The sequence below is a fragment of the Lepidochelys kempii genome, chromosome 9 (assembly GCF_965140285.1).
Source record: "Lepidochelys kempii isolate rLepKem1 chromosome 9, rLepKem1.hap1, whole genome shotgun sequence".
NCBI classification, from domain to species: Eukaryota; Metazoa; Chordata; order Testudines; family Cheloniidae; genus Lepidochelys; species Lepidochelys kempii.
In genome coordinates this window covers 17,198,861-17,214,535 of record NC_136388.1, presented here as the reverse complement: position 1 = coordinate 17,214,535, position 15,675 = coordinate 17,198,861, and the positions used below count along the sequence as shown (strand labels likewise).

Below are 15,675 nucleotides of genomic sequence, written 5' to 3'. Positions count from 1 at the left end.
AAAGTTTTTCCCAATATCCAACCTAAACCTCCCCCACTGCAACTTGAGACGATTACGCTTTGTTCTGTCATCTGCTACCACGGAGAACAGTCTAAATCCATCTTCTTTGGAACCCCCTTTCAGGTAGCTGAAAGCAACTATCAAATCCCCCCTCTTTCTTCTCTTCTGCAGACTTAAGCAATCCCAGTTCTCTCAGCCTCTCCTCAGAAGTCATGTGTTCCAGTCCCCTAATCATTTTTGTTGCCCTCTGCTGGACGCTTTCCAATTTTTCCACATCCTTCTTGTAATGTGGGGCCCAAAACTGGACACAGTACTCCAGAAGAGGCCTCACCAATGTCGAATAGAGAGGAACGATCACGTCCCTCGATCTGCTGGCAATGCCCCTACTTATACAGCCCAAAATGCCGTTAGCCTTCTTGGCAACAAGGGCACACTGTTGACTCATATCCAGCTTCTCATCCACTGTAACCCCAGGTCCTTTTTTGCAGAACTGCTGCCTAGCCATTCGGTCCCTAGTCTGTAGCAGTGCGTGGGATTCTTCCATCCTAAGTGCTTGACTCTGCACTTGTCTTTGTTGAACTTCATTAGATTTCTTTTGGCCCAATCCTCTAATTTGTCTAGGGCCCTCTGTATCCCATCCCTACCCTCCAATGTATCTACCACTCCTCCCAGTTTACTGTAATCTGCAAACTTGCTGAGGGTGCAGTCCATGCCATCCTCCAGATCATTAATGAAGATATTGAACAAAACTGGCCCCAGGACTGACCCTTGGGGCACTCTGCTTGATAGCGGCTGCCAACTAGACATGGAACCATTGATCGCTACCCGTTGAGCCCAACGATCTAACCAGCTTTCTATCCACCTTATAGTCCATTCATCCAGCCCATACTTCTTTAACTTGCTGGCAAGAATACTGTGGGAGACCGTGTCAAAAGCTTTGCTAAAGTCAAGGAAGAACACGTCCACTGCTTTCACCTCATCCACAGAGCCAGTTATCTCATCATAGAAGGCAATTAGATTAGTCAGGCATGACTTGCCCTTGGTGAATCCATGCTGACTGTTCCGGATCACTTTCCTCTCCTCTAAGTGCTTCAGAATTGATTCCTTGAGGACCTGCTCCATGATTTTTCCAGGGACTGAGGTGAGGCTGACTGGCCTGTAGTTCCCTGGATCCTCCTCCTTCCCTTTTTTAAAGATGGGCACTACATTAGCCTTTTTCCAGTCATCCAGGACCTCCCCCGATCGCCATGAGTTTTCAAAGGTAATGTCCAATGGCTCTGCAATCACATCCGCCAACTCCTTTAGCACCCTCGGATGCAGTGTATCCAGCCCCATGGACTTGCGCTCGTCCAGCTTTCCTAAATTGTCCCGAACCACTTCTTTCTCCACAGAGGGCTGGTCGCCTCCTCCCCATGCTGTGCTGCCCAGTGCAGTAGTCTGGGAGTTGACCTTGTTCGTGAAGACAGAGGCAAAAAAAGCATTGAGTACATTAGCTTTTTCCACATCCTCTGTCACTACGTTGCCTCCCTTATTCAGTAAGGGGCCCATACTTTCCTTGGCTTTCTTCTTGTTGCTAACATACCTGAAGAAACCCTTCTTGTTACTCTTAACATCTCTTGCTCGCTGCAAGTCCAAGTGTGATTTGGCCTTCCTGATTTCACTCCTGCATTCCTGAGCAATATTTTTATACTCCTCCCTGGTCATTTGTCCAATCTTCCACTTCTTGTAAGCTTCTTTTTTGTGTTTAAGATCAGCAAGGATTTCACTGTTAAGCCAAGCTGGTCGCCTGTTATATTTACTATTCTTTCTACACATCGGGATAGTTTGTTCCTGTAACCTCAATAAGGATTCTTTAAAATACAGCTAGCTCTCTGGACCCCTTTCCCCCTCATGCTATTCTCCCACGGGATCCTGCCCATCAGTTACCTGAGGGAGTCAAAGTCTGCTTTTCTGAAGTCCAGGGTCCATATTCTGCTGCTCTCCTTTCTTCCTTGTGTCAGGATTCTGAACTCGACCATCTTATGGTCACTGCCTCCCAGGTTCCCATCCACTTTTGCTTCCCCTACTAAATTCTTCCCAATTTGTGAGCAGCAGGTCAAGAAGAGCTCTGCCCCTAGTTGGTTCCTCGAGCACTTGCACCAGGAAATTGTCCCCTACACTTTCCGAAAACGTCTTGGATTGTCTGTGCACCACTGTATTGCTCTCCCAGCGGATATCAGAGTGATTGAAGTCTCCCAGGAGAACCAGGGCCTGCAATCTAGTAACGTCCGTTAGTTGCCGGAAGAAAGCCTTGTCCACCTCATCCCCCTGGTCTGATAGTCTATAGCAGACTCCCACCATGACATCACCCTTGTTGCTCACACTTCTAAACTTAATCCAGAGACTCTCAGGTTTTTCTGCAGTTTCATACCAAAGCTCTTCATGTTTCTCCCTCTCTTCCCTCTGCCCCTAGCCTTTCTTGTTCCTAGCATCCGTTCTCCCAAAAGAGGAGAGTCCATGTGACTTCCCTCCCACAGATTGACCCAGCAGTTCAACCCAGCCAGTCCAGACACTCAGGTTTGCTTTGCTGAGTGGGGAGCATTCCTTGGACTTGCATTTCACTGGTTCTGCCAGAGCCCAGGTGAAACCATGGGTCTGTCATCATCAGTGTCCCCAGCTGTCCCCATCCATGTGTGATTTTGGAAACTCTTTGACTTTGCAGTTTGGATCACTAGCATAAAAAAGTGATGTACTACAATACCAACTCATATACTGCTGTGTCACATTTTCTGATTTTCCAATAGTTACATCTGCAATCTCTTTTGGGGAGATTTAGCTATACTAACGCTTGAAGAGTCCTGTTGTACAAAGCCAGGGCTTCACTCAGGTAGATGGCTCCATCATCTTCTATCCGGTTTGAATTAAGATCTAGGATTTCCAGAATTTGGTTCCGTTTCAGCAGTTCTCCCAGAAATTTCACACCATCACGAGTTATTTTATTACTGAAAGAGAAATATTTTTTTTAAAAGGGGGGATCTTACTGAGAAACCTTCAGTACGGCTTCCGAGGCAGAAAACACCCCTCAGGCTGCTGAATAAACTGTTCTGAAATTTACAGCTGTTGAAGCAATCTACAACACATATACTTTAACTGGATTTTTACTCAAACTAGCACCTATTAACACAAGCTAATAGATTAATGGGATTTTTAGAACCCATTCTTGCAATCCATGTGCAGGCACTTCCAATAGTTGCTGGGTAACAGGTTCAGGTCCTAAATGTCTTTTTTTGTATTCTTCCAATTTTGATTTTTTACATCTTCTGTAAAGTGGCATAATTTGACACTGTCTGATTAGTATGTACTGTAGAGTAAGTGCTCTTTCTTCACTGAAAGAAAAGGAGTACTTGTGGCACCTTAGAGACTAACCAATTTATTTGAGCATAAGCTTTCGTGAGCTACAGCTCACTTCATCGGATGCATACCGTGGAAACTGCAGCAGACTTCATATATACACAGAGAATGTGAAACAATACCTCCTCCCACCCCACTGTCCTGCTGGTAATAGCTTATCTAAAGTGATCATCAGGTGGGCCATTTCCAGCACAAATCCAGGTTTTCTCACCCTCCACCCCCCCACACACAAATTCACTCTCCTGCTGGTGAGAAAACCTGGATTTGTGCTGGAAATGGCCCACCTGATGATCACTTTAGATAAGCTATTACCAGCAGGACAGTGGGGTGGGAGGAGGTATTGTTTCACATTCTCTGTGTATATATGAAGTCTGCTGCAGTTTCCACGGTATGCATCCGATGAAGTGAGCTGTAGCTCACGAAAGCTTATGCTCAAATAAATTGGTTAGTCTCTAAGGTGCCACAAGTACTCCTTTTCTTTTTGCGAATACAGACTAACACGGCTGTTACTCTGAAACCTTTCTTCACTGAAGTGTACAGTACTACAGAATTTAAGGCCAGAAGGGACCATCAGATTATCTAGTCTAACATCCTCTATATTACAGGCCACCAACACCACCCAGCTACCCTACCTCCACACCAACCTCAACAAGAATTAGACCAAACTATTAAAACCCGCAGGAGACTAAACTATTGCGTGACAATGGGTAGAAGAGAAGGAGGGACTGAAATGCACTCAGGCCTGAGGCCCCTGTAAGGCAGGGAAATGATTTAATGAGGTATAGCTGACCACGTAGGCTGAAGCTTGTAAATTTAGGATTAGACTATGGCATAGCCCTTAAGCAGAGGGGGGAGGGGCGAGAGGGAGACCTCTCTTCCCCTCCTTCTGTGGCCAGAGTCATAGCAGAGTTGACCAGCCAGGCTGGGGAGGGTGGAAGATGCTGCACTCCTTAAAGGGGTGTTGTCAGTTGCTCCTCCATATACACAGTGGGCATTGCACCTCCCTGAGGCAGAATGTTTTCTCCTTCTGTGCTCCTTCTGTGGTGGCATAGCCCTGCACCACCCCCACAGCTGTGGCTAAATACTAATTTATCCCTTAGTAATGTTGCATTCCCTCCAACTATGGCTTCCACCTCAACTCTCCATCTCACCTAGAAAAATCACATTTTTTCTGGAGGGAACGGTAGCAAGTACCATACAATACTGCTATACTGATATTGCATGGTGCACAGTTTTCACCAGCAACAATATACTCTATATTTGTGTAGTTTAAACAAAATCAGAGGGTGAATCTTTTACCAACTGAGGTCAAGATATCGCAGGCTGCGGTTTTCATACAATGCATCACACAGTCGCTCCACACCGAAGTTCTTCATTTCATGTTTGCACAAATGCAGTTCCATAAGACAAGAATTATTTTTCATCATTAGAGATATATGAACTGTGGACTCTTCCTAAAAATAAAATCTCAGTTAAACTATAATTTTAACATCCCATCAGTTTTTAGGGCCAAACACCGCTCTTTGATGTTTGGCCCCAGGAACAAGTACAACTTTCCCTGCAGTCAATGGTAGATGTTTACACATATCCGAGAGCAGAATATGACCTTAACTCATCTTCCTTCTGATGTATTACAAATTGATATACAAAAAGTCAGGAAACAATTTCTTATTGTGATCACTGGGAAAATAATGAATTACCAAAATGTGGCTGCAGATTTACAGAACTGTATATCCCCGCAGTGTAAATCTCAGGCAAGTCGATACTCTAACAACTACTAGTTCTCTCATCTACCTTGATCATTTCTTTTCCAAATTTCCATGACACAGTGTTTTAGGACTTGATCCAGTTCCCATTGACGTCAATGGTGTGACAGAAATACGTATCAACAATTATTTTATGAAGAGCAGAAGTCTTTGAAAGAGGGATTAAGTATAGAAAAAAACATATATCCTGCCTCTATAAGAGGCAGTGAATTGGTTTTAAAGTTATCACCTGTGGTTAAAACAATAATTTATAAGGGGCTTCAGTCAGGTAGACACAATGGAGAAGCCTACAGACCAGAGAGGAGTGACAAATGGGAAGACTCCCATAATCTTCAATTGGTGTCGGATTGGGCCCTTAATATAGCATGGTGTTTATTCTGGTTCAGATTTTTTCAAAAGCAGGAGCCTAAAATTAGGCTCCTAAATCCATGATTAGGCACCTTTGGTCTTGTCTACACAGGAAAGTTTTTTCAGTAAAAGCCAAGGTGTGAATTTAAACTGATGCAGTTATACTGTCAGAACCCCCCAAATGGACACTTATCTCATTTTAAGAGTGACATTTCTTTGGTTCTGTTTATGTCACTTAGGAAGGAGTTTAAGCTAAACAAAAAAAGCCATTCTTACTCTGCAATTCCCATTTAGACAACCCCTAAATAAGTGCTGATCATCCAACTGCTTCTATTGAGGTCAAGAACTGAGCACTTTGAAAAGAAGGCTGTTTCTTCATGTGCCTAAATTATGGTTCAGGAGCATAACTCTAGGTAAGGAGGTATGAAAATCTTGGCCCCTGAGTCTGAGTCTACAATCCTTTTTGTTGGTGTTCTCTCTTCCTTGGGCAGAAAGACTTAAAAAACAACTCTGGCAGCTATCACACAAGCATATAAAGAAGCCCCAGAGAGTCACGCTGTCCAAGACCACTATCGGCCTCCATAAAGCTATCAATATTGAGTCTATGTATGCATATATCTGTTTAATTGAACTGACCCTACAGTATATACACATACCTCTTGGCTATACAGTATAGGACGATTTAGGTTTAGGGCTTTCATCGCTTTGTTATGGCTCATAACTGTTGCTATTGCTATTAGACTTTGTGTACCCTGAAAACAAAAACAGATAAACTCTTTAGGGAAACCTGTTCAATATATAAATAAAGCAACATACCAAAGATACCATGCCTTCTTACAGGATGTATTTTTAGAAGATCATAAATATCAAATTGACATGAGTTAGAAATACTGTTATTTTTAGCTCCATGTGTTTTGGAGATATTCAGTAGTCATCTGCCTCTGCAGTATTGCAATACATACAAACATTTCCTGGAAATACCAGCAGGCAAAGGATGTTAAGAGAGTGGAACTGAACTAATAGGCACGAATTACTATGAGACCTGCTAAAAATAAACGGAATCTGATAAACTAGAGAAGAAGAATTTTTCGCAATGCATGGGGTAAAACTGTTAGTAATATCACGGGTGTAGGGGAGCAGAGCTCCCCGGGTTCGGGATAGGGTTATGGAATGCAGGGCTATCTGGTCTAAGGTTAGGATTCAGGTAGGTGGGCCTCACTGAGCTAGGGTGAGGGTTGTGGAGGGCAGGGCTCTCCAGGTGAGGGTTAGGGTTCAGGTGAGTAAGCCTTCTTCAGCTAGGACTATGACTGTGGAGGGTAGGCTTCCCAGAGCTAGAGTTAGTGTTCAGGTGCATATGTCTAAAATGGGCTAGTATTAGGGATGTGGAGCTAAGGTGAGCTTTCAGGTCAGTAGCCGTCGCTGCACTAGGGTTAGCGTTGTGGAGTGTAGGGTTCTCAGCTAAGTTTAGTGGTTAAGAGTGTAGGACTCCTAAAGCTAGGGGTAGGGTTCTGGTGGGTAGGGCTCCTAGGCTAGCATTAGGACTGGGCTCCTTGGTCCAGGGTTAGTGTTCAAGTGAACAGGCCTCTCCGGACTAGGGTTGTAGAGAGTGGGGCTCCCCGGCTTGGGTTAGGGTAGGCGTTGTGGAAGGTATAGCCCTTAGGGAAAGGATAGCATGGGTAGGGGGTCCCTAAGATAAGGCTGGAATTGAGGTGGGTTGGCCTCTCTAGCTAGGGTTTTGGAGGGTAGAGCTCCCTGGGGTAAGGTGGGGATTGTGGGTATGCGTGGCTCCCCAGGCCAAGGGTGAGGGGCAGGGTAGATGAGAACTCACTAAAGCTAACACTCTTCTATTAATTATCTTCATATTAAGTGGATATGCATTATCTTCCACAGGAAAATTATGAAGTGTGTGAATCAGTGAAGTCAAATTAGTGAGGTTCTACTGTAGATGCCAGTTCTGATCTTTTATTCCTTTCGCCTCAGTCATACTTCTGTAACACGCTGAACTGTCAAAGGAACACTGTCTTTTGACAAGCCGGTTGGTTATGCTCCTGTTTTTATAATCACATAGTGAAGCAGGAGACACTCCCTTAAACTGATTTTACTCAAGCATAGAAGTACAATTATCCAAAGCTTCTAAGAGCTGTGTTTATCTGTGGTGACTATATCTTCCCAGTAATACATGCTTGTAATGCCTTTAATTTTTAAAGGCATTTTCACCTTCCAGTTTGGGAGCACCAGAAATATTATGAGAATGAAACCTCATTCTCCATAGGTTTCTTCACTCAGACAGTACCCTGCACTAGAAACTTTCGTTACTTATATTAGCAACCTTGTTCTCCAAGGAAGAACCCACTGCCATTATACGGATGGCCTGACAACTAGACTGGGTAGTCTGTGAGTGCACCTAGGGGAAGCTGGGGGCACCCATGGACATTAACACAACATTGCTTTTGACACAATGTGGCTGATAATGAGAGGAGAGCACTTCTTGAAAGGGAGTGCACCTTTCAACGCTTCATACCCCTCCAGAAGCCTCTTTAGAATGAAAAGAGCCCTTAGAGAATAAGGAATCTCTTTCTTACATGAATTAGATGAGCTCTAGATGATATGACGTATATAACACATACTGAATCTCAAAAAATATTAGACTCTTTTCTCTTTGGCAGTAAAGGAACTGACCGTTAGAGGCTATAATGTAGTACATCACATATTCCTATAAACACACTATGCTACAGGCCCTTCCAAGTGCATCTTGTTAGTTGCAACAGGACATTTTGTGATAGTTGAAGATATCACAGTATATAAAACAAGGGCAACAGATGGCATCTTCCACTAATTTAACCACAGGACCTTTATAATACACTTGAAAGGCTATTAGTTTGCAGTTTAAGTTGATAATTTTACTTTACTCACCAAATCACAGTCTCCAAGATCTAACTTCTCTAAGGTCGAATTAATTTGCAGCATTGAAGCAAAGTACATCCCACCTTTGTTTTCAATTTTGTTGCCAGTCATTCTCAAGTGTTGGAGCGTTTCATTCCTCTAGTAAAGAAAATTTAAAAGGATTTTCCTGAAATGATCTAAGCTGTGATATTATACATTTAACTACCAATTTTTTAATTGTGGCATACTTACAGAATGTCATCTTCTGTAAGGAACACAGCCAATTGTTAACAGTAAGTTAGCTGCCTATCTTTTCACTGGGACTAGTTGCCTGAGTAAAGTCTACCAAGAGCATAAGGGTTTGCAAGGGTGGGAGGGCTCTGAATTATTTATGGGTATCTGTGCTTCCAGTGTAATCTCCCAATTTTCATATGTTTATTAAAGAATTCCAGACTGATATTTGTGTCTAAATTGATAGCATAGACACAAACTGCTTAAAAATAGAGTTAAATCCATTCATCATTATAGTTTATTATAATGTCTGTCTTTTCACATATTTAGCTAATAGCTGAATTTTGTAATGTAGAAAACTAGAATTTTGCAGGTCTTTCATCTGCCTTTATCCCATGAGTAATCAAATCCCACTGAAGTCAACTGACTTCAGTGGAATTCCTCATGTGTAGACAGTTAAGCTTGTGTGCAGATCTTTGCAAGATTGGCCTCTTTTTTGGCAAACTAAGGGCTTGATCCAAAGTCCACTGTAGACAAGACTTCAGTGGGCATTGGATCAGGCCCTAGCTGTAGTGTATACACAATAATTTTCACTTTTCAATTCCTCAGTGCCACTGTAACAGAAATTGTGCTGAAAAATCCATTCTGAGCAATTTAAATATGAAATTACAAAAACCACATTTTATACGCTGATATGTGAGGTTATACAGTGACGTCCTTAACAAACTGATGTGAAGGCTAATCAGGTGACCATAAAAAAGGAAAATTTAAAAACAAAAACAGGAAAATAATAGTAATCCAATAGCAAGTTTCAGAACATAATGGAAAAATAAAATAAAAAAAATCTTGGCTATGTATGGATTTGTATGAAATTTTGCCCCATCAAATTTTGGTGAAATACATGACATTTTGGTTTTATTTTTCAGTTTCATAATTTTCACAAAGAGATATCCAGCTATTTTATAGTTGAAATCAATAAATATCAATGGCTGAAGAGGGCAATTTTCTCTTCTTCTGAAAGATGATCTAAAAGTAGCAGAGAAACAGTCTGTCTTGAGAAGACAAGCAATCTCTTTGTTACAAAAAATACTGTATATAAGGGGAAAAAAGGGATTTTTTAGATTAACTTTGATGCTGATGAGAGAGTTAGTTTTGTCCATCAGAAAATATAATATCAAATCAGATGCTATTGTCAAAATTACTATAGTATATCGATTAATACTTACATGCAATGCTTTAGCTATCAATTCGGCTCCATTGGTGCCAATATCATTAAACATCAGATTGAAGTAGCACAGGGTTGCGTTTTCCTGCAGTACACAAACAGGAAACCGACGCCAAACTCAAAAATACATTTTACAGAGAAATTTTTCATTTTAAACAGCTGATGCCTCACACCGTTTTGAAAGACATTTTATTTAGAAACAGTTTTCTCCATAATTAATGTACTGAGCATAAACCTTTAAAAACAACTGTAACACAAAAATGAACACAGTAGTGATTAACCAAAAACTAACAAATATCCTTATTAACCAATAGACCAGCTTCAAACTGCTATCATTTGCATATTCAGTTTTCAACATGCCAAAGGTTTTTGTACCTACAACAAATAACCTCATCACAGAAAATGACAAGGGGCAAATCGGAGGTTTAGGCAAGTGGGAAAGTATTTGTTTTGATACTTGGGGAGGTGTGGGAGGAAGCTCGGGACGGGGGATACTGGTGCTAAAATACTACTAAAATGACTATCAGTAATAAAGTTAATAGTGTTGATAGTTAAATTGTCATCCTTAGGTTTCAGTTCAAAGCCCCGGGAAAAGACTGGGATAGTATGTGCCTCAGAGGTACTGTTTCAGGCTGTCAGCAGACTCAGGAAAGCAATATTGCATTGGTTTACACTGATCACATTTTCAAGATTTTCTACACAACTATTAGAGCTAGAAAAATACATTTTCTTTTAAAAATGAAAGTTTAGGTTCGGAGCATGATTCTGCAGCGATGAGCTGACTCCATAGATGTGGAGTTGCAGACTACAGGGATTTCTATATATAGCTTGCTTCTAGATGGCACCAGAAGCCTATGTTTTAAGTTTCCATACATACTAAGGATATACATTATGTTTTTGTCCATTTCTGTTAATTTTTTGTCATGCACAATATACTACCAAAATGCTATACAAATGCCTCTTTTGCAGACTGTACTGTAAAAACCACATATATTGAAACAACTGCAAAAATGTTATGATGAATGCAATCTGATATTCTAAATTGATGGATTTGGATATGAAAAGCCAAGATTTCTGGAATTTTTCCAAAACAACACATACTGTCACCAATATATTGTACATAAATGTTATCATGGCCAATGAAACCACAAACTTGAGGTAAAAATCAAATATTTTGGCACAGAGAAAACTACCTGAAGGAATTTTGCAGCATGCTCTGCTCCATCATCAGTTAATACATTATATCTAAGGTCCAGCCCTGAAAGGCAAAGAATACAGAAATAAATAAGACTAACAACACTTATTAATAACTAATTGATCTCCACATGAAAGGTAAGAAGAAAGAACCAATACTCAAAAATGTTTCTTGTTTCCAATTTATAAAGAGATATGAAGTAATGAGACAACTTACCTGTAACAAATGTGTTATTGCTTAAGATGCAGGCAAGCATTCGAAAATCCTCATCCGTAACCTTCTGTACTGGCAGCAAGCGGTTATTTCCAGCTATTTTTAATGTGATCCCTTTTGTCAATCTGTTGTAATGTAGTAATACTTTGAAACATAAGGATGGCAGGAGAAAGAAACACTATACAAAAGTATTAGTTCTATATGTATCACGGGACTGAGATGCAATGGTGCTTTCCCTCCACTAGTATATTTATCAGGATTGTGAAATCTGGATCAAAAAAATCCATGGAGCACTATGCTATACTAGCTGTAATTCATAATTGTTCATTTTGGCGGCTTGATACACTGTACTGCCACAAGATCCCACTTAGAATTTTAGCAGCAAAATGATTCAGGAGCTTATTCTGAAAGGTTCATTCTCACCTTTTTCCTTATCCCCTTTCCTTTGTTTTATTCCACTCCACTCTCAATAATTGAGCACAGAAGAAAGCAATTCTTCTTTCCATTTTCTCTACATCATCTTTCCTCAGACCTCCCCAAACACGGAAGAAATCTGTTATCTATAGCCAGGCACTCAGATGACACAGAATATGCTCCAAGGAGAAAGTCCTGGATACACACCTTAGCACACTTAAAACTGCCTTCACCAAACAAGGGAAACTCCACCAAAGTAGATCAAGTCATGGAACGGACCACCCAAATACCCCAAGAGAACCTGCTTCAATGCGGAAATAAAACCCTGTCTGACAACACACCCCTACTTGTCCTCCTGCACCCACACTGGAACCCATACACAGAGCCATCAAACAACCACAACCCAGACTCAATTGGGACCCCCGCATCCTGAAAGAAATCTTTCCTGAACTTCCACTTCTGGCCTTCAAACTACCCCCCAACCACAGGAGCCAACTTTTGTTGGCACCGGTGGGGGCCCCGCCACCCCGACTCTACCCTCTCCCTGCCCTATTGGACCGCTCCCCAAATCCGTGCGCTGGCCCTGCCTCTTCCCCCAAGCAAGTGCACCGCGTTCCTCCTCCTCCCCCCTCCCTCCCAGTGCTTGCCGCACGAAACAGCTGTTTCACGGCGCAAGCACTGGGAGGGAGGGGGAAGAAGCAGGACGCGGTGGCACGCTCAGGGGAGGAGGCAGGGCAGAGGTGAGCTGGGGCGGGGAGCTGCCGGTGGGTGCAGAGCACCCAACAATTTTTCCCCATGGGTGCTCCAGCTCCAGAGCACCCACGGAGTCGGCGCCTATGCCCCCAACCTCTCCAAGCTCATCATCAGAAGCAAACTCTCCACAGACCAGGATACACCAACTCAAAGCAGTACCAGATCCTGCCAGAACAACAGATGCAAAACCTGCAGAGATATTTCCACTGCCACAATAATCAACACACCTTTCAAGATCCATGGGTCCTATACATGCCCATCAAATCATCCAGTGCACTAAATGCTCAAATAACAATTACATGTGTGAAACCAGACAATCACTATGCTCTCGAATGAACTCACACAGAGAAATGATAAAGGACAAAAACACCCTATCACCTGTGGGTGAACACTTTTCACAAAGCAGTCACGCTATATCTGACATATCAGTCCTCATCCTCAAAGAAAACCTGCTTTCAAAAGATGAGCCTTGGAGCTTAAATTCATTACTCTATTAGATATCAAAAATCAGAGACAGTGGATTTATGGCTTATTACAACAATCTGTTACCCACTAACCCTTTCTTTTTATCCGATGACTGCAGAGGTGTTAACGAGCGACTCTACCTTGAATGATCGCTTAGAACATGTGCTGAGTACTTATGTTAAATAGTCGGTTCCATCTTGCATTTAGCTGTGTTACTTGAAATACCTTTCCCACCAGAACCTGAAGAGCTCTGCGTGACTCGAAATCTTGTCTCTCTCACCAACAGAAGTTGGTCCAATAAAATATATTACCTCACCCACTTTGTCTCTCTAATATCCTGGGACCAACATGGCTACAACTACACTGCATACTTCTCTGCCTAAAGGGTAGTTATCTCTTGCCCCAGTGGTGTTCCTAGGAGGAAGCTCTATCAAGTCAGACAATGGGCTAGAATTTAGTGTTTAATTCCCAGAAAGGAATGGCTCAGCGAACCAACTGTAGCTAATCAGGTGCAGTTGAACATATTAAGGCTATATCTACACTATGGACCCGCGTAGCCACTCTGTGCCAGCGGAAGAGACCTCTCCTGCCAACATAATTAAACCACCCCAACAAGTGGCAGTAGCTTTTGTCGGTGAAAATTTTGTCAGTCAGGGTGTGTTTTTTTCACACCCCCGACTGCCAAAAGTCCTAGTGCAGACATAGCCTTAGGCTCAACAAAGAAGGGCATAAACTGTATGGAGAGAGGGATAAAAAGGGGTATGTCTTAATCAGAAGCCAGGAGAGACTGCTCCAGGAAAAACAGAGGTGTTACCCTAAATCAATGGTTTTCAAACTTTTTAGGCTGCATACCCTTTCCAAATAATGTAGTCCTCCATGTCCCCCCTTCTGGGATCAGAGGTGATGCATGGCGGAAGGGGCACATGGGGTCACATGTCCCTCCAGATTTCTGCTTTCCATTTAGCAACAGCTTCTAAAGGTTTTCAAACCGTGGGGGGCAGAGAACGTTCAGAGGGGTGAGCGGCAACGCCAGGTCTGTCTGGGTTGGGGAGCACATCCAAAAATTGTAACTCAAAGGGGAGGCTCAGCTCAAATTTGGGTGGCTTGCTGAGGTGAGTCAGGGTGGAGGTGGCGCTCCCCCCACCCACCAAGCGCCGCTGCCTGGGGCTGGCCCCCGGTGAGTCAGGCAGTGGAGGTGGGAGTCCCTCCCTGAGCCCCACCACTTTGGGCCGGCCCAAGCCACCTGGCGTCGCTGCTCGCACTCCCCCACCCTGAACATTCCTCCAGGGCATGCTCCAGTTTGAGAACCTCTGTACTAAATAAAATGTGTTGTCCGCCATTACAGGATTTTTCTCAGGTACCTGTTGATGAGAGCTTCCGTAGTTTGGAAACCACTGCCCTAAATGTTTTGTACATTTTAAGTTTTCTGCCTGGAAGGAATATGCAGCTACAGACTTTTGCCAAGCTGTTGTCAACTTGAATTAAACCAGAACTCCTGCAATAAAACCTAAACCCAAAAAGGGTGATTTGTATTTAAACTCCAGAGAACTGTCCTTTTTCATCATTCCACTCCTGGTCCTGTTACACTGTCCAAAGCTTTCAGAAGTATTTAAAAAATGCTATTTATTATTTCCTTACGTTATATCTGCTTTCTCAGCTTCTTCAAGCATGTGTGCAATGAAAGGGTTTTCTGGTTGGCTCGACTCTTGGCAGGCTTGCAAATACTGTTTATGGAGACTTAGATGAGTTGACATGACAGCTTGAAAATAAAAGCAATTTAGTAGACAGTTTTATGCATTTCTAATGTGCCCATCATATAGAATCTGGGGCCTCTACAAAACTGAGAGACAGCAGTAAGTCAAAGCACGCTACAGACTTTTAGTGTGCTACAGGAGTTTCCATATGGCCAGTTAGTACATGGCAGGCTAGAGCACTGTAGATTTACACTATTTCCCACGCACTAACTCTCCATACAGACAAGCCCAGAGTGATCTTTAGCGTTAACAGCAGGTAAGAGTGTGTGTTGCAATAATGCAGTCTGGAGGATTCACATGCATGAATATCTGTGATAAGGCCACAACACAGGGGAATAGTTCAATCACTTAGCCATTTCTGGATGGAAAAATGCATTTCAGGCTACTCCTTTTCGAGCATCGAGGTCAAGTATTACGATCTGGGACTATGAGCCATCTTGACTTTTCGGCCGTGTCTACACTACAAACTTTGGTCAACGCAAGCATAAAGCTGCCACAGTTATTATGTTGGCTCCTTGCATCAGTGCTCTGCATATTCACCAGGAGTGCTTGTACTGATGCACAGCAATGCACCGTGCATAGTTATTCCAGTGTGCGACTCACCATCATCCAGCACACTGTCTTTTGGGAAATTCTAGCAGTGCCTGGTGGGGCAGGAATAAGTTGTGCAGGGATGACTGGGAGCAAAGGGTCAAGTTCTCATCATGCAACTTTCTCTATCCCATAATGCCATCCATATCCCATCATTTTGGTGCCTTTTAAAAAAATCCTACAAAACTGCACAGTATTTCTCACTGTCTGCCATCGCTGAAGCATGGAGCCCACAAAGCTCTACACTCTTGTCACAAGCATTGCAAATGCAAGGATGTATGATCCTCTGATATTTGCAGAGCTTCAAGAAGAACTACAGTAGCAGAGGATATAAACATTTATTGGAGCACAGATTATTGTGGAACATAGCGAGAACCAATTCAGTGTTGTTGGTGGAGTTCACGGAGCAGCTGCAGATGGTGGAATGCTGCTTCTGAGCCCGAGAAA

The 15,675-nt window shown here is 42.7% G+C and overlaps 1 protein-coding gene across 6 annotated transcripts in view; it reads right to left on the bottom strand.

The window, feature by feature from the left end:
- The window catches only part of LRRC34 (leucine rich repeat containing 34), a 36,375-nt gene that overhangs the window by 15,037 nt on the left and 5,663 nt on the right, over window positions 1-15,675 (bottom strand). For 4 of the 6 annotated variants that reach the window (XM_073359425.1, XM_073359424.1, XM_073359423.1 and 1 more), the window contains 8 exons: window positions 14,522-14,642; window positions 11,255-11,376; window positions 11,037-11,101; window positions 9,845-9,928; window positions 8,418-8,546; window positions 6,161-6,256; window positions 4,690-4,844; window positions 2,826-2,981 (listed from right to left, as the gene is read on the bottom strand). In XM_073359425.1, the coding sequence (XP_073215526.1) occupies window positions 2,826-2,981; window positions 4,690-4,844; window positions 6,161-6,256; window positions 8,418-8,546; window positions 9,845-9,928; window positions 11,037-11,101; window positions 11,255-11,376; window positions 14,522-14,642 (928 nt within the window). Of the gene's footprint in view, window positions 1-975; window positions 1,450-2,825; window positions 2,982-4,689; window positions 4,845-6,160; window positions 6,257-8,417; window positions 8,547-9,844; window positions 9,929-11,036; window positions 11,102-11,254; window positions 11,377-14,521; window positions 14,643-15,675 lie in introns of all 6 variants that reach the window. The other 2 variants (XR_013636334.1, XM_078854367.1) reach the window with 2 other exon arrangements.